General features: G+C 43.8%; 1 protein-coding gene across 1 annotated transcript in view; it reads left to right on the top strand.

The window, feature by feature from the left end:
- Positions 1-379: 379 nt before the first annotated feature.
- Positions 380-19,662, top strand: part of LOC119466639 (adenosylhomocysteinase) — a 28,406-nt gene continuing 9,123 nt past the window's right edge. The window contains exons 1-6 of the mRNA XM_037727161.2: positions 380-591; positions 6,798-6,988; positions 8,657-8,785; positions 11,162-11,261; positions 12,617-12,729; positions 17,205-17,412. Coding sequence (XP_037583089.1) covers positions 561-591; positions 6,798-6,988; positions 8,657-8,785; positions 11,162-11,261; positions 12,617-12,729; positions 17,205-17,412 — 772 coding nt within the window. The 5' untranslated portion in view covers positions 380-560. The remainder of the gene's footprint in view (positions 592-6,797; positions 6,989-8,656; positions 8,786-11,161; positions 11,262-12,616; positions 12,730-17,204; positions 17,413-19,662) is intronic.

Raw genomic sequence — 19,662 nt, forward strand, 5'->3', positions numbered from 1 at the left:
ATATAATATATATATATATATATATATATAGATAAACGGATTTTTCAATGGGCCCCGCGTATTTATTTTGGGCCCCGTGTTATGGGCCCCGTGTTATTATTTAACACTCTGAGTTTTTTTTTCCTTCCTCCATTCCAGCGGACATGCCTGTCAGGCCATCCACTTGGGGACGCATAATGTAGGTCCGGCGGATCGATGCTCCTACTCTGCTTCGAAGGTACTAATTATTAATCAGACATCCGTCTGACATAGCGTGCCGTCTGGAAGGAGCTAACGTAGCTAAACGTAATTATAGAGGACTCTAAACGTAGCCGTCCCGTAGCGCCATCACCGGAGGCGAGGTTGCAAACTGTATTTTTTCTGCGCGTAGGCGGCGCAGTAATCTTTGGGCGGGAGAGCGGCGCGGCGAGAGCACACGAAGCGCACGTGTTTGCGTAAATTGAAGTTCTTTCTTTTTGCGCTTGAATCGCTCTGCGCGTATAAAAGTCAGTTCGCCGCCGCACGTAGGTTTACACGGTTGTACCCGGTCTCGCATCATCGGTCTCGCATCAGGCCTCACAATGTCTGCAAGCAAGCCAGCTTACAAAATAGGTAAGCTTTATCCGTCTGAATTGGCACGACCAAGAAGTTTCACGGGATAGTTCAGTCGAATCATCGAAGGTTCGCTTTAAGGAGTACTTACTTCCAAGAGTGGACAGTAGTTAGTGACATTTCTTTTTGGGGCGGGAAATTGTTATGATTTAATTGCATTATTATTTTTTTATCTACTCAACACGTGCGCCGTGGTTCTCCGTAAATTTTACACAGGTCACGGGGAGCTAATTAAATATGAACAGAAGTATTGCTCTATGAACCTCGATGTCACAGCTGCAGCTTATGTTCTGCACACATCAGAGATCGTGATAAGTCGAAAGTAGCACTTTATGCCACTCGCGAGGTGCGCGCGAAAGTGCCGCAAGAGAGTACTTAGCACTCATTACATTTTAAAAGGTTTGCGTTGTCTCCATTTCCTAAAAGTGACTGTTTCTATTTTATTATTATTATTATTATTATTATTATTATTATTATTATTATTATTATTATTATTATTATTATTATTAGGGGTACCAAAATTTTGAGCGGTAACTTTTCTAAGCCCGGCCGCAGCATTCATCCGTCTACCAAATTTGATTTTTTTTCTTTACGGGTGGTGGGGAAAAAGACTACAATCAAACATATTGATCACTTTCTGTTAAGGTTTATCTGCTGTAAAACTAATTCGGTAAAGGAGCAGGCTGAACTTTGTCAGGTGCCACTTGTTGACGTCTAGAAAGGTATAGAAAGTTGATTTAGTTTTGTTTATATAGGGCACATTATATCACTAGGAAAACTTTCGCGCAGCTGCTTGAGTAAATAATTGTGGCATGGGCCCAATATTGCTTGAGGAAAGGACCACTGTCGCTCCGTAGTCAGTAAGCTCTCGATCAGGTGCAGTACGATCTGTTCATATATGTTGATGCCGGGTCAATGCTGGGTTGTCTGACGTCGGGGCCTGTTGCTGTACAAGCTAAGATAGCGCCCTTGTGCTCAATTGTTCTCCGTGCCACTCTCCAAGTCTTGTCTCCGATGGACGGTGAGTGTCCTGGCAAGATAACATTTTGAAGTACCTACTGTTTGCGGGCTGTTTGGTACGTGCACGAATAAAGAAAAGAAAATCCTTCCTCAGAAGGTTGTCTTTACAAATGTGGGTTTTGGCGAGTGGATTTCACATGTTGGAGAGGTTCAGCCATCGGCGAGTATATGAATGAAAACATTCTTGAAACCGCCCAGCAAGTCCAGCAAATTTTATGGCAGTGTTGAAAGGAGCCAGCTGTAACCTTGTAGTGTTTTTAAAGGTTTCAGAGAACATGATTTAGAAATCTCATTGAAGTATGTAGTCAAAGTTCTGGTGCACAACAAGAGCAAAACTTTTTGGCTGTTAGCTCTTATAGTAATAAGGGTGGAATCTAAACAGTACAGTCCTAATTTTAGCCACCATTCAGTTTAAAATGTTGCAGCTAATTCACTCAAGTGTGAAAAGACCAACCTAGGCTGCATTTGTCACTGCAGTTTGTCACTTATCAGCTTGTATGGTTGAGCTGAATTTACATGTTTTCATATAAAGTGTAGCTTGCGTGTTGAAAATTATTAAAAAATTAAATTTTATTTCAAGAAATAAGTTAATAATTAAAGGAGTAACATTTTCCCCCTAGCAAATAGGGCCAGTCCATTTTCATTGACCTACCATGGAGGTTGTGCAGCCATAGCATTGAATCTCTTATCATGGCAGCTGCAGTCAATTCTCATTATGAGAGTGACATGAAAAAATATCCATGTGCTGATTTTTTGATGCACATTATGAAACCTCAGTGGGCAAGATCCAAGAACCGTATTAAGTAAAGATTAAGTAAAGATTCGTTTCCTTTGATTCTATTCGTTTCTTCTCGCCTGTCACGGCGAGTGGCTGATGTTGGCGATGAAGGCCAATGACAGAGGGCATAAGTTATGTGATATGGCTTCAGAGCCCTCCACTATGTCTCTGACAGACTAGGTGTAGTACCTATCATTTGGTCAATTTTAATAATTGGGTACTTGGTTTCCATAGAAAATTTGGCAAATAAAGATATCTTCCTTTTACTTACCTCTGTATTTGCTTTGTGATAGTGGATAAAACTTTGAAGCGCTAAAGCACTATACTCCGTTTCATACATTGCAGTCAATAGTACAAAGGCTTCTCTCACTGCTTGCATTCGTGACCAAAAAATAATGTCACATATGAATGAGAGATATGGGTATGTGTCAGGGTATTTGGTGTAGCATTAAGTTTAGTACCTTTATGTCACAAAAAATGATGCAGTTATTACATGGAAGGCGGTGCAGAACTGAACCTGTTTTATCACCATAAGTGGAGAGTCACCTTTCTGCGACCTTCCTGCTTCTACGACCAAAACATAGTACATTGCACACTAGAAGCACAAGGGTGGCCAAATAATGTCCGATTTCACGTAGTCTTATGTCCAGATGCAGTTGTAATATATGAGCTAGGTGTTTTATTCTGTATAAAGCGTCTCAGATAAAACAAGTGCATTGCGAAGTATTGCACTTGCACTTGAGTATTGAGACTTGTATGGCCGCACTACTTTCACTTTATTACTTTAAAGGCCCCAGTGGGGGTATTACATGTAGCTTCCACATTGTTGCCTGCTAAGTATGAAAAGTACAAGTGTATAAGTGTTCTTCATAGAAAGTTATACAGCTGGTGAGGGAAGGGAAATGTACTCCAAACCCTTTTCTTTGTGCTTCGTAGTCACTACATGCCTCAAATAGTATCATGTGGCAATGGTTCACGCACAGTCTACTCCAGGGCAGCTATGAGGCTGCAGAGTACAAGCGCTGAGCTATCCATATTTACTGCCCACTACATCCTCCATTTGCTTGTACTCTCAGCACATGTAATGGGTTGACAATAGCAGGGTGCATCTGTTATCTTAAGTTGCGCCTTATCTGTACCCTGATAAATGTTTCATTTTTCTATTAGCTTCATTACGTTTTCTGAAAGTGAAGCAAACATTCTGAGAATAAAATGCACTGCCATTTATGGACACTGGTGGTCTTGAAAAGAAAGAGCGAACGGAGCATTGGTGAGATGTCTTAAAGAGCACTGAAACAAGTTTTCTTGAAATCTGAGCAATCTGTTATCCCTGGAATCAAAATATTCTTTTAAAGAATATTTTCCCAAATAAATTTTTTGAAAAGGACCTAATATGAGCGGAGACATAATGAGTGCAATGTTTACATTCCCATTCCTCCTTAACTCATTGGTTCCTCTTAAGTTGGGGCGGCACCAATAACATTGCCCTGCCTTATTGTCTTTCCCTTACTTTTCCTTGTTTTCGCGCCGAAGTGGACGTCTGACAAAGTGCCTAAAACAAAGGAGCATTGACAGATAGGGCGGTAGGGGTTGAGAACTACCGCTTCCCTGTTTCCTAGATCTGGACGGGTGTGTGTGCATGCATGAGCTTATGCTCGCAACTAATTCATGGTCCCAAATGATGGCCCAATGGTTGGCTGGCTGGCTGGGGACCATCGCAGTTGTCGCTTAGGGCAGGGGAAAAAAAAGCGGGGTCTTTGAAAGCTACAGAGGAGAGCAGGTGATCTATTATGCAAGATTTTAGGTTCACTGCTGTGTGCAGCGGAATATTTGACTCGCACTTTCATAGCAAAAAGTGCTTCAGTGCCTATTTAACATTTTTATATTGGAGGTTGGAGCAATACATTTGTTCTTAGGACACACTTGAGCCCTAACCTACAACCCCCTAGGTACTTGTAGCCTTGCATCATGTATTAATCTTGGAAGCTCTTTATGTGTGCAACATGCAAGAATTCTGTGGAGGCCAACACCTTTTCTACTCGTACATTGCTCTTACGCAAGCCCTCTTATTCAAACTTTTTTTTTTCTTTACATATGTTTTGTCTTCTCTTCCTCTCTTAGGGTGTGGGTTTAATTTGCCTCGTTAGTTGAAAACAGCAAGCGTGTGACTGAGAATAAAATGACAAAAAAAGGAAGTTCCCAGCATAGTTTTTTTTTCCCCCTTATTGTCCAATCCTTTGCAAGAAAAATATATAAAAGCCAAGAAACTGTCTTGTCAAGTTTGGCCATTTTAGGCTCTTTAAACAAAGTTTGGTTCATTTGTGAACCAATTGGTTGCACATGCTATACAGCGGAGTACAATGCTGACCTGAAGACTCCTGATCAAAAGTGAAAAATGTCATATTGAAGTTAGCTGTTCTGTGAACAGTATGCGGATGTAATGGGCACAATTATATGTGGAATTTTTATTGCAAAATATTGTTGGTATGGTACCACATTTCATTGTAGAAAGTACTTTTGTCTCTGCATACCTCTTGACAGGTTCTATAGTAAATGTTTTTGCACCTTTATTGTCCAAGATACTTCGGTAAACATTACCACAGTTATTTGTCTAATTAAAAAAAATACGTGCAATTTCACAAGTTCTTCATTAGACCACGTCATCATTAAAAAAAATTATTGAGCTACCTTGAAGCTTTTGGGCATTGGTTGTGAAAGCGAAGCCAAATGAATGCTTACTGTGCCTTCGGTGCACCAATTGCATGTCTGAGTTAAAGTGACAACCACAGCTGTGCTGATACGCATCCGGCACAATTGCAACGTGTCAACCATACATCCGTTCCATGTGTTTTTGTGAGGTAGAAGTCCTTGCTTGAGGATTGAAGTGTACTTTACTTTATGACAGATTTTTATTTTTTTTTTATTTTTTCACCTGAAACTCGTGGCCTGGCCTGCTAATTGGTGAACAGTGTGTGTGTGTGTGTGTGTGTGTGTGTGTGTGTGTGTGTGTGTGTGTGTGTGTGTGTGTGTGTGTGTGTGTGTGTGTGTGTGTGAGAGAGGGAGAGGGAGAGATTGATCCTTTGACAGCCTGATTCTAGACACCAGATACATTGCAGAGACATATCAAAATTACTCATCTTGCTCCATCTGCCTGTGCTGACCATTATCTATTAGTTGTCCATGGACCTCAAAGCTGGATATCAGAATATGTCAAATGTTTCTGGAGCTCAAGCTAGTCAGACATCAAATAGAAATGTACAACAAACTTGTAGTTATAAGCTGCTGCAAGGTTCGAGTTCTGGCTTGAAGATTGTAATATTTGCCTTCAAGTACAATTGATAAAAAATTGGTTCTTTTTTCATGTTATATCTGCTTATGGGTTTGGTTGTCGTATAGTAATCAGACCTTAGTTTTATTTTTAGTCTTTAGGCCACCACAGACAGCCAGACAGTCTTACGAGTCGAATGGGAACATCATGGTGCCGTCATTCCTGTTTCCTCTCGTGCAGTGTTGTATTGATGGGCAATTTTTTTTTTTTTTTTCACTGCAACCTCCTGGCTTATGACTACTGATTTGCTGTTTGTGCACTTTGCTGCCAGGCTGTGCCAGCTGCATTTATGCAGTCAGCATATGGGAACTTCTCTCTCTTTTTTGAGCCAGCTGTAACAAAACTTCACACGTGTGTTCGAATGAAAGTAGGAAAATGTCAATGCCCTGTACCAATTAAATTTTACCTGGAACATTTCTCTCATGTGAAGCTTGTAGACAGCATCGAGGGCGTAAAAATATAAATTTTTCAGCAGATATATATTTCAATTAATAATAATAATAATAATCTTTATTTGCACTTGAAAAAAAAAAAGGGGGAGGGGAGAGGAGTAAAGAGAAAGAGGGGGATCGCCCTGGGTGTCGTGCTAGGCGTGGCAGATAGGTACAAACCCGTACGCGGAGCGCCTGCCAGCCATCCACCCAGGGGAGTGGATGGCTGTGTATTGTTAGTGTATTGCCAAGTGGGTATGCTAGATGCAATGATCTCACAATTTTGATTGTTCTGTATTGTACGCAACAGTTTGTATTCATTATCGTATTGTCTGGATTCATGGGCATGCCATCGAAAAGAAGACAAAGCCGAGGTGCATTCATTTTAAAATTTCCTCACCTAACTGTCTCTCTTGCGGGGAACATGAAACAATAGATCAGGTGACTGCACCTCTTGGAAGGCGACACTGGATGCCACACTGTAAACTTTTAATCACGGACACCATGAAAACTAAAACATTAGTCTGGCATTTTCACCCGAGTCTGTTTTCAAATGGAAGCGCATGTGGGCTCATGTCAGCACTTCTGTAGAAAATACAACAAAAAATTGTAAGATGCAAAGAATATATTTGCTCTCCTTTTCTTTCAGCCGACATTGGCTTGGCTGATTTTGGTCGCAAGGAGATCATCATAGCTGAAAATGAAATGCCTGGGCTTATGGCACTGCGTCGCAAATATGGACCATCAAAGCCACTGAAGGGTGCTCGGATTGCTGGTTGTCTGCATATGACCATTCAGACTGCTGTTCTAATTGAAACTTTGCTTGAACTTGGAGCTGAGGTAAGGATGCTGGAGATGACTCACTAGCATGTTAGCTGTTGGTGCGTAACCAGAGCACATCAAGTGTCAGCTACTGTAGGAAAAATTAGATCATTATTAATGATACCTATGTCAACCATTCCTCAAGTTAGGGGAGGATGCAACTATAAAAATGGAGGCAGACGTGTGGTTAGTAGGGGAAAGAATGCAGCACTGTGGGTAGAGGGCAACTGGATGGAAAAATGAGAAGGTATGGGAAAGTGTCGTACACCATCCATACTGGTGCTTTGCTTTGACAACTAAATATGAATTCTAATTGTGGGTATTCAGTATAATTTCATTTTTTGTTATTCCTGATAGAGCGGCATGCAAATTATTTAACTGTTACGGCAAAAATCTTATTGCAAGGTCTGAAATGCTGTGCAGTGTGGTTCAGCAAGTTCCTCAATTGGGATGGGGATGCTTAAGTGAGAAGCTAGTGGATTCTGACAGTCTTACAGTAAGGCATTGGTGTTCTTGCTGGCTCTCGTTTGGGAAATGAAGCAGCGAAGGTGAGCACTCAAAGAAAAACCATGTGGCTGCACACATTTGGTCACACAAGTTGCAAGGTTCATCACTTTTGCGGTAAAAACTGTTCTGCTCAGGTGCATGGCACTAAGCTTTCAAAGTAAAAATATGTACAATGAGATAAATTTGGTAAAAGATAAATGCTTAGATAAAGATAGATGCATTCTTTCGTGTTTGCAACTTGTCGCTTCTTTGTAAGAAGCCTACAGTTTTCATTGTGTAGAAACCCTTCTTCCTATTCTAGGTTATTTGTTGCTTCTGTTATTAGCTCCTTGGCAGTGGCAGGCCGCACACTATCTTCATGGTTAACACTACTGGCATTTTCCTTACATATCATTCCAATAATGGTTCTAAAAAAAAAGTAAAGCTCGTGCAAACAATAAATTTTGCCATCAGATTTGTTCTTTTGTGAGGAAACATATCTCTACTGTCCTCTACCAAACAACTCATAACTGCATGCTGTATCATATATGATACAGCATGCATGATATATCATTTGAAGTGTATAAATTGCAAAAATAACATGTTTATTTGCAAACTTTTTGTTCGTGTGACGTGCTGCCACCATATATTTTTTTAAGGAAAAATAACTCGAACATTATTTTCAGTGCAAAAGTCTCTATGTATGTCATTGCTAGAGAGGACATCAATTCCCACGTGCATATGTAGGTTTTTCTTTCTTTTTGGTTCTGTTGTGCTAGAAGTTACATCATGCGGTAAGGGGTTGAAGTGCAGTTACACTATTTTTTCATGTAAACCATTCTAGTGAATGTGAAACTTTTGTCATTGTTGTATAAGTGAGCGGAAGGGAAGAAAATTTTGGTGTGTTAAGTAATTCCAGGTGCCCTGGACCATTTTGAAAGCTTCCACTGCAATATTGAGCGACATTGTGGTGGAATGTAAAATACCACGATCCTCGAAATGGTCTTCCCCCACTCCCTTCCTTTTTTTTTTCCCCCCTGGACTTCAGTTACAATTTCAAATTTAGGATGCAACTGGCTCCTTAAGTACTTGATTTGGTCGCCCATCGCATCGCTACAACTGCGGTTGCTTAATGAGAAGCCATTTATTTTTATCTCTACAGTACTTGTATCAAAGTTGAACAATTTTTTTGTCCTTCAGGTTCAGTGGTCAAGCTGCAACATATTTTCTACCCAAGATCATGCTGCTGCAGCCATTGCTAAGCGTGGCGTTCCTGTTTATGCATGGAAAGGTGAAACAGAGGAGGAATACATCTGGTGCATTGAGCAGGTATGAAATGCTTGTGTTGAAATATGCAATTTATTGTGTTGTGAGGCGTTGCCAAGAGCTTACCTTTACATAATCTAATTTTAGCCTCCTCTTTCTGCTTCTAATATGATTAGAGCAGCTGCAGAGCTTATGCAAAAATACTGCCACCTGTAAGTTTGGTGGCCTAGCACCAAACTTACAGGAATGGCACATAGTTAAAGGAGTACTGACACATAATTTCATACTTCAGATGTTTGCGTTGTTTGATTCCTCAGTGTACATAAGTATCTCTGACGGAGTAATAATGAGAAAAGTTCTTGAGAAAATATCTTGATATGGACTTGAAGATAGCATGTAGCAACATTATGGCTTCTAATTACAGCACACTCTGATGTGTGCTGTGGCTTCTGGAATGACGGGATGGAATGACATCCATTCAAATTGTGCCACAAGCTACTTTGGGGTTTGTTTTGGTAGTGGTAATGGTGAGAAATGTAATGGCTGTTCAACAAGTGGGCACTTAAATGAGCTGTTCACAATGTTACGAAGGGCTTTACGTCTGTGGGGTGCTTTGCTAAACAAATACAGGAAAGGGAAACCAGGTGGGAGCATGGGTGAACCAGGTGGAACCGTAAGACATGCCGTGACATAAGGACTGTGCAGTCTTGATTGTAATATCTGTGTCAACTGAAATGCACCCGCCGCGGTGGCTCAGCTAAGGCGTGCACTGCTGAGCACGAGGTCGCGGGATCGAATCCCGGCCGCAGCAGCCGCATTTCGCCTGCAAAAAAAAAAAAAAAAAAAGTGTGCTTGCGTTGTAGTGCACGTTAAAGAATCCCAGGTGGTCAAAATTAATTCGGAGCCCTCCACTATGGCGTGCCTCATAATCAGAACTGGTTTTGGCACGTAAAACTCCAGAAAGAAGTCAACTGAAATGCAAACAAATTAGGGCAAGCAAACACATTTAGTTGAGATTCTATGTTTCGTGCTGTCCTTAGTTACCAGCTACGAATGCTGCGATCTCGCTTGCTGGATTCACATACATTTTCGTGGGGAAGAGAGAATTTTCATGTGGAAGTAAAGATTGAAAAAGGTATACGGAATTTTTGAAAAATGAGAACTGAAAATGCTGAACTCTTGTCTTGATGTATAATAAAGATATTTTTGTGTTGGATGCGATTTCATTCTACTGTTTTCTTACTACTTTTATGGTTTGCAGAAAATAATTTACCTTTCCTGACGATGGCGATGAGAACCACTATTCAGATAGCTGTAGTACGGTGTAATACACAAATGGCTAGCAGGCAGACTCTGCAACCAGCAGCTGTGCTTCACAACACTGGCTTATAAAAGCCCATGCAATAAGCTGTGAGGCCACATGATGATTGGCTGTGATCACCACTATGTGATGCTTAGCTAGCAGTGTCTCTTGGTGTTTTTTTTTTTTTTATATAAAGCCAGTGTTTGCCACAATTAACAATATTGCAAAGACTGATAGTCTTGTAGCTGGTTGAAGAAAAATATGCATAATGTCACTTCCATTGCCGAAACTTGCAAATCTTGTGCACATGTGCATTTGTGTAGACTCATTGACATATCGGGTCACTGTCCTTCCTTTTTCTTTGTGCCTATTTGTAAAATGTGCCATCATGTGAGGTCCTGCATGGTGTTTCAAATGGCACCTGTAGAGCCATGTTGCCAACACAATCTTTTGTATATGGTTCCTCCTCTTGCAACCTGCATCTGTTCTGTGGGGTCTCACATGTGCTCTTGGGACAAAGGAACGACAACACCGTAGTGCATACAATCAAAAGGGCATTTATTTCACCTTTCATAGACTAATACACGCTAGCCGAATTACTACGCAATAGAACATTCACATGGGCACGCGACAAATCAAGAAGTCCAACTCACCGCAACCGGATGGCGAGCGAATATGTACGGTCACGCGAACGGTGGCGAGTTCTTAAGCCTTCTCGGGATGGTCTCGCGAAGCGGGCCGGCGCACGCGCAAACAGTCCGTGCCTGCTGCTCGCCGACCCCCGAGCCGAGAAGCCAGCGCCTTCTTCCTTTTGCACCCAAGTAACCCCGCCGCTAGGTGGCATTAGCAGCGCAACATTAGCACCATCTCTCGTAACATCTACGCCGACTGCCGCCGGCGCTTAACTACACGGGAAGCCGGATCACAGGAGACGGAAGCCATGCGGTGAAAACAACATCGGGGGACACATGAAAGTTGCGCATCCCTACAGTTCACATGTTTGACAATTTTTTTCCACTGCAATAAACCTAACTGTGTTACATAGGTATTCCAGCAGTGAACATTGTTCTTTACAGGATGTGGCTGATGCTCCCTCTTCTATCCCTGAAGAAATTTCTTTGTGTGCCTTTTTGCAGACTATTGTTTTCCCGGATGGCCAGCCACTCAACATGATCCTCGATGACGGAGGAGACCTAACAGCTCTTGTCCATACCAAGTATCCCCAGTACCTTTCTGGTATGTACTGTTAAAACAATTATTTTAGTGATTTAGTTGGTAGTCAGCCTACTGAAATTTTGCCTGCCCCTTCCTTTTAAATCGCTGTAAGGCAACTGCAGTCAATGTCCGACTTTTCGGACCTCTTAGGGACGGCAAAAACGTCAGAAAAATCGAGCAGTCCGAAAAAAATGAATGCATGCCTTTAAATTGCCACAGCTACGTCCTCAATAGCTTTAAATGCCTGTCAGTACAATTATATTAGGTGTCTCGGTGTTTGTACTGTGACAGGAGACGGCGAGTACGTGCATGTGTAAGGAACACATTTTATTAGGGGTGTGAGAGAATAACCGAACATCATTAAATCAAATGCGTAGTAAATGTTCAAATAATTTGATTCACGAACCAAATCTCTACTATTAGATTCTTCGAATATTCAATACATTCAATGTAGAGACCTGCACAGTGCATCTCGCATGTGACGCGATGCCCCCCATGCTTGGTTCTGCAAAAGAGAGCAGCTCACTTTGTTTTCGGCACGGAAGGGTTGCCGCAGATGGCAATGTTAAGCACAGCGATGCTAGCGCCAACGATAGCTACATGCGGAGCAGTGGTTGAGCCAGGTGATGCGCGGTCTGCATGCTCATCTGTTGTGCAGATTAGCCTTAGGATAACACACATTCGGTAAAGACGGGAAAGCCTTTTTGCATTTTAGAGGGAAAACTGCAAAGCAAAACTGTATGCAATAAAAGATTGCCATAAAACGCAGGTCCACTATGTTGGTTGACACGGTACAATACAAGTACAGTGGAGAGTCTGGAATCATTAAACTGAGAACCTCATTGGTATTCAGTGCAACATAATGTCACTAAATCTTTAGCCTCAGAGGGGAAAAAGCACTTGATTCTATTCAACAGAAATTCTGTCGATAAAAAAAAAAATATTTTCCAGACCTTCATATACTAGAACTAAGCTGTATTCAGTGCTGGCGTACTAATTTGAAGTTCCGCTTAATAAGAGTAGACCGTACTGTATATCTTGATTTATATGTTGCTAAGTTACTGATAGCTTGCTATATTCTCATGCAATGCTAGGAGCCTCCCGAGCATGCGCAGTGATCATCGCTGTTTACAAGCATGCCTCATACGCCGTGTGGCACGAAGTCCTCGTTGAAATTGAAACCGTGATTGGTCGTAACATACGAGCATATAACTAAACAGTCGCTGCATGCTGGAGCAAATGAGTTTCTTTACCATGATTAGTGAGTCAATAGCTACTGATTAAGTGCAAAAAACAGAGCCTCAAAAATTTTGTCGGTGCTCCTGTCTTCCCGCTCATTTTCTTATTTTTGTAATGTTTTACTTCTTTCCTACCAGGCATTCGAGGCTTGTCAGAGGAAACCACTACTGGCGTGCATCAACTCTATAAGATGAAAAAGGAAGGGACACTCAAAGTTCCTTGCATCAATGTGAACGACTCTGTCACAAAGGTGAACAATTGGGACATGTTATGCATTTGTGCCAAGACAAAATTGGTGCCAGTGGTAATACAGTCGACTTCCATTAATTGTATCTGATGGGACCGACCAAATTGGTCTAATTATGCGTTGGGTCAAATCAAACAAGAGGCAGGAGGGGAAAAAAAAAAGTAGGAAAGCACCGGTAATTAATTTAGCAGTACCATTTGCCAGATTCTACACATCCCTGAATTGAACATGCACCCACTTTTTATGTGTTCAAAGTAAAAAATAACATAGAAATGACATTAGCTCCCCTAAACAAAGTAAGAATTGAATGCACACCCAATTTTTTAGCAAGAAAAATGTAGCCTGCCTCCGATTCTGGCAATAATAAAATACGAAACCAGCAAACTTTAACTTCACAGAATGGAAATCTATTCACTTAATGACCATTGTCATCACTCTGAGACAGCACCTTATCGCTGTCCATCAAGTGAAGAGCCACAACATGTCCTCTGAACGGTCCACCAATCTGCACTTATCAAACAATTCTGCAACAATCGCAAACAGGATGGTGGCTCGTGACTAGACCGACGACTTCGCTAGATTGTCCTGCGACACATGCATTTATCAGGAATGCCAAGAACACGTGATGCGGCTTTTTGCCGCTAGCTTAACATATAAAGTAACTTATCATTTAAACATGTGCTTTTGTAATAAAATTGGAAGTGGTGCGTTGTCATTGTTATGCTTTGCAATAACTTGTTTTGTCACCATCCATGGTTGCCTTTCGGTGATGGCAATCGTGACTCTAGCTAGGCTGGCTCTGACGGTAGACTATTGTGAATGCAGTTTTGGGTTCATAATGTATTGCACCATACAGGTAATTTTCGTACGAATTTTCTTGGAAAAAAAGGTATGTGTTAGAATTGGGTAAATATTGTCATAATTCATTGTAAGTTACCGTTTTCGCTTTAAAACCTTCCTGGTGCAGGCCGAAATGAGACGTTTTCGATGAGAGATGACATGTGCTCGGCACATTCACTTTGCTCTAAGCGCAGCCATTGCCGCTATCCGAGTCGCCACAGGGGTCACCATTGGGGTCAGGCGCGTGCGTGCTGACCAGCCAAATTAGAATTCTCCGGCGAAGGCCAATTTCAGAATTTAAATAACGAACGTTTGGACCACAGAAATGCAAGGGCGCCGGCCAGGGCCTTCGTTCTGGATCCAACAGGAGTCTACCGTATATGTTTCTGTGGTGATTGGAAAACCATTAAGTTAGATGGGTTTTAAGTACGAAATGATTAGTTGAACAATAGTGAGCAACTTGATAAAACAGCTATGAGCATAGCAAACGCGGTGTTTTTTCAGAGGAGTTGCAAGGCAAGGTGAATATACTTTGCCGTAAATAATGTAAGTTTGACAACTCCGAACAACAATTTGTTCATGAACCTTTTTATAGAGCCTTGGGGACAGTGTTTCATATGGCGAATCTTCAGGCAGTCGCATTTCAATGCAGCCTAGTATTTAAGAACATTGAAAATTGCGTGTAATTAGAGATATTCATTGTTGAATTACAATGCTCAATCCAGGCAATATCAAAACCGAGTGCGCCGGGAGTTCCAGAAAGGCAACACATGCCATATCAGTACCTGCCACGACATGCAGTAATTCAAACTTTGTTGCTCGTAATGATTATGATTAATATCTCTAAGTGCGATTTTCAAGATTAAAAAAAAAAAGAAAGAAAGGTGGGTGCATTGAAATGTGATCACCCCCAAATTCACCATATAAACAACTGCTCTTGAGTTTGTAATGAAGAAGTTCATTAACGCATTTTTGTTAATTCCTTTTCAAGCTTATTTTAATACCAGCATATCACCTAGCAACTTCTCTGCAGAAATGTCACATTCACTGCACTCATAGCTTTTTTTAAGAAAAGCCTGTATAGTCCTGAAAGAAAGAAATTCATTAGGCTGTTTGGAGTACATGCGCTCTACTAGATCTGTGCATCACTATGCACTAGAACTACGACATGAAGAAATACAGCGCAAATTAAGGATCAGCATTCATAAACTTGTAGTGCAAACTTGTGGCCACCTTGCTGTTGCAGATAGCATTCATTTCGATAAAAAAGTGCCTCCAAACTTGACCGAGCCGTATTGTTGCGACAATTGCTTAGAGCTTGTCTCCTAAAATCATGCCTCACATCCATTGTAACGTGGATGTAAGGCAATCGCTGCCAGGTTTTACTATACAACTCGTGCAGGACCGGTTGTAATGTGGGCTTTTCTGACTCCTACTTATTTTTTCATAGAACTCAATGTATACACATGCACCTGCGCGAGACGAAATACCGGTCATAATGCGGTTGCTGGAGAATACCGCAGACACGCAAGGCAGCATGCACGTTTCTTAACTACGTGCACCGGCCGAGGTCAGAGCGACGTGGGCGGTGTGAAGAGGAGATGCAAAACGAGCAAACGAACAAGGAACGGAGGGCGAAAAAAAATGTGCTAGGACACTTATTGATATATTTGCCAAATGGATTGTGAGATAGGAAAGTCTGCGTTCTGGAGTATCTTCTTCTGTGGGTAGGGCGGTAGCAATGGCACTTGCGCAAGAACGACACACTTGAGTATGCGAAGTGGGCAACTTGAACATTGTATGCACTGGGTGTTGTCAGTATGCAAGATTGTGATGGGTAATTTGCCAGAATATTTCTACCCATAAGCATTTTTTTCTTTATGAATATTTTAAACTTCTTGGAGGTTTAATAAACTACAGTCGAATCTCGTTAATTCGAACACACTTAATTCGAACTGCTGGTTTATTCGAACTGACGCTCTGGTCCCATCAAAGTTGTGTATTTCAATGGGCGAAAACGCTCGGTAATTCGAACGCGAAAGCATTTGCGGCGGTTAATTCGAACATACCGCGGACCGACAATGCTCTCAGCAGCGCGCCGAATAACGCGGCAGCGCCTCCAACCGGCATTGCTCCGACACCGCCATAGAGCAAAAGCTTAGGAAAAGACCCCTTCATGCAGCGGCGGAGGCCCAGTCCGGCCAACGAACTGCCCACGCCAGAAAACGCTCGCTTCCTGATAACAGCAGAAAACGAAACTTCAGGGAGCGGCCTAAGGGTACGGCCACGCTAGCGGCAAAAACGCCTGGCAACGCGTCATGCCACGGGCGGCAAAAGCGGCAGGAATCGGGAGTTCTGCGGCATACCGCGCGAAATGGGTTCGAGACCCATTTCTGCGGCAAATGCCGCGTGCCGCGCGATTAAGAACCAATCAAGAGCGACGAGGGTGATGTCATGGAGCCATCACTACCGGACCGCCGCTGGTCCGCGCCGGATTTTCAATCGACGATCGTCGTCTCTCGCATGAAACAACGAGCGCTCGTGGTGTTGCTTGCTCGTTCGGAGAGCGCGGAAGATGTTATCGCGCGTGTAACGGTGGCCTTGCGGCAAGGTGTTGACGTGGGGCAACTTGCCGCTCGCGGCATGACGCGCGAGTTTTTTGCCGCTAGCGTGGCCGTACACTAAGCTGGACCGGCGGCGTCGGCACCCACGCCGGCAAACGCTCGCTTCCCGATAACGGCAGAAAACGAAATTTCAAGGAGGCTAATCTGCGCCGAACCGGCTGTACCGGCGGTGCCAGCGGGCGCGCACGGAGACAGTCAAAGGGGAGCTGCGAGGGACTTGAGAAAGAAGGCGAGGGGAGCCACTGAAGCCACTGCCACCGAAGTGGCGGAGTTGCCTAGGCCAAATCCGCTTTTCTGCCGCCCTTGACGGTCTCCGCGTGCGCGCGCCCGTCGCCATGTCGGCGCCGTCCGCTCCCTGAAGTTGTTTTTCTACCGTTATTGGGAACCGTGCGTTGGCCGGCGTGGGCGCACTCGCTATGCGCTTGCGCGCCGCGAAATTTCCTGACTCGCACCGTTTGTTCTTCGTGTTATTGTGCTCGAATACTTCAAAAATACGTCCTTCCGGTAATTCGAACTTCTTTTAATTCGAACAAATTTTTGGGCCCCTTCGAGTTCAAATTATCGAGATTCGACTGTATAAGGTGAGTGCTGTAGATGTTGCTTCAGCGAACTTGTGCCAAGCCTTAAAAATCCACATGTGTGCTACGAGAATGCAATCAACTTAGTATTGTTCACTGTCCTCTTGAGCAACTCGGCTATTTTTTACTTTGAGCTTATGTCATTAAGTAACAATTACTTACCAACTTCTAAAGTATTACTTTGAAAGCAACATCTTCAGTGCAGAAGTTGTATCCGAATAATTTATTTTCGCGAAGATAGCTGCTGAAGTTTTTATTTTTCCGCGCTGTAAACAAAAAAAAAAAGTTTACAAGATTTGAAAAAAGTACTATGTGACTAGGTGCTTGCGCACAGCGGCATTAACTCCTTCAAACATGCTACCAACGAATGATCGATGTGATCGAAAGAATCGTTAAAGTGTTTTTACAGTGATGCATTACTCCCTTTGATTTCCAGAGCAAATTTGACAACTTGTATGGCTGCCGCGAGTCGCTTGCCGATGGCATCAAGCGAGCAACAGACATAATGCTTGCTGGCAAGGTGGCTTGTGTAGCCGGATTTGGCGACGTTGGTAAAGGTTGTTCACAGTCTCTGCGTGGCTTTGGATGCCGTGTGCTCATCACGGAGGTTGATCCCATCAATGCCCTGCAGGCTGCTATGGAAGGTATGTAGCGTTTGCATTCTCTGGCATTTACTATTTAAAAAAAAAAAAAAAAAAAACCCACTGGTGAGAAAAATACATTAAGGCCAAGATAAAGTCCAGCGTTCTCGGTGCGCCAGGCCGCGGCAGGCGAAGTCGGATATGCTACGCCAGCCACGCCAGCCTGTGGAAGTAATTTGCCTCCTCTACAGTTCGGCGTGCACGCCGTGCGAGGCTAGCGCCATCTCTGTGTGTGGGAGCGCAACTTCACGGCCGTGTGAACAGATACTGCCATGGCGCATGCGCATTCTCGTCTTCTGACAGCATGTGCCCGCGCCGTCCGAGTTGTGCGCGCTTTTTTTGACCAGACAAGACACTTCAGACAGCCAACATACATAGTTGCCTAGGGGATCAGCGTAAAGGCACATCAAGCCTGACAGAGCGTCGATCACCCGCTTACACAAACATGAATAACCAGTCATGCATAAAATATCGTGACTTTTTACATACGCAAACACAACAAAATACCTTATACTGCTGAGCGCGCCCGACACAGCTGGGCACGCCGGCTACGCCGTGACGCCAGACTGTAGATTGTGCACTTTTCACCGGTGTTGCTTAACCGCGCACGTGTTACGCCGGACTACAGTGGAATCTCGATGATACGATCACGGCTAATACGAATTTCCGGATGATACGAATTTTTTTGTGGTCCCAGCTGAGCCCCATTACTTTGCAACGTGCTAGAGAACGGTTGTTACGAATTGATTTTCGACCCGCGTCGGTTGATACGAATAAACGCCGCCCCACCGACGGCCGCGAAAAAGAACAGCGCGCAGTCACGCGCTTTCTTCCTTTCTCTTTTGGTGCGGAGGCGCGGATGCGGCGCCGGACAGCGCGGAGCCCGCGACTGGGCGCGAAGAGTTTGACGCGGTGGCGCTTTTCTTGGTTTTTTCGCGCGGCTGCCGCAGCGAGCGAAGGTTCGTGCGGTCTATCGCTTCAATGGAAACTGAGCGGCGTAAGCACAGCGCATAGAAAGGTCAGAGCCATGTGGAGATCGCTTTCAAGATACGGTGTGCGCGACAACCCCGACAGCCGGCACAGGCGCAAAGTACAAGAACGCATTTGTTGGCAGAGTAGAAGCCGCCCCCCCCCCCCTTCCCTCCCTCCCTCCTGCGCTGCCTTCCCGCTTTGCTCCTTTCGGTGGGAGATTGCGTCGCCAGTTACCCTTGCGCCCAGTTGCAAGATACGCATTTGGTGCCCCGCAGCACAACGTCGCCCCCCCCCCCCCTCTCTCCCTCCCATACCCCTCGGCCTTTCGCGCGACGGAAGCAGGGCCGGGCTCGACTGGCGCGCCCGACCGTGACGGAAGTCGCGTTTGCTCTCCGCTGTGCGTTCGCTCTCCGTGCGTGAAGGCGCGCGTCCCCCGCGCGAAAGGTGCGCTTTCACTCGCACATACGGCGGGCGGTGACGATTTTATCGCCCTTGGACTCATGCTCCACGTCTCATGCTCCTCCTCCGCATTGCCTTCGTTGATCTCCTCTCCCGTCGGTGGGCGCACCTCGTTGAGAAGCGTGCTCGCTACCGTCCTTGTCGGCGAGATTTTCCAGCGGAAGCAGCATTATAACCGGTATTTCGTCTCGCGCGGCTGCACTGTAAGCGGTATGCGTATACATGGAGTTCTATGGGAGGGTAAACGGGACTTGGAAAAGGCCGCGCTCTAGCCAGTTCTGCGCTATAAACAGTTACGTTATAAGTGATCTATACTGTAAATGCTTTTTAATACTTTTTAAATACTGTAAATGCGCATGCCTGAGTGAGTTCACCTCCGACTCTTTAATTTAGCTAGTTTTAATTGTGTTTCGATGATACGAATTTCGGCTAATACGAATATTTTTCGTGACCCCGTGAAATTTGTATCATTGAGATTTCACTGTATATCTTGCCCCTAACTGTATTTTTGCTGGCTCTGCACCTTGTCGGCACTTGTGCTGGTTGCCTTCTCTTCATGCTCGGGGGTATGGCGCCCTAGGGTACATGTAGGCTGAATAGATGCTGGGCCTTGCATGCTGACAGTGACTGCCATATCTAGTGGCATTCTGTTAAAGGAGTACTGGTACATATTTTCAAAGTTGTTGAATCTCTACCACACGCTTCTTGCACGTTTAAAGGATCATTCTTAGCAAGTGTGAACGTTTAGTGTTGAATATAATAATTCAACACTAAAGCTGTCTCGAAATGCCAGGCCTGGTGTCATTGACAGTATTGTGATGT

Source organism: Dermacentor silvarum, chromosome 1, assembly GCF_013339745.2.
Source record: "Dermacentor silvarum isolate Dsil-2018 chromosome 1, BIME_Dsil_1.4, whole genome shotgun sequence".
In the NCBI taxonomy this organism is placed as follows: domain Eukaryota; kingdom Metazoa; phylum Arthropoda; class Arachnida; order Ixodida; family Ixodidae; genus Dermacentor; species Dermacentor silvarum.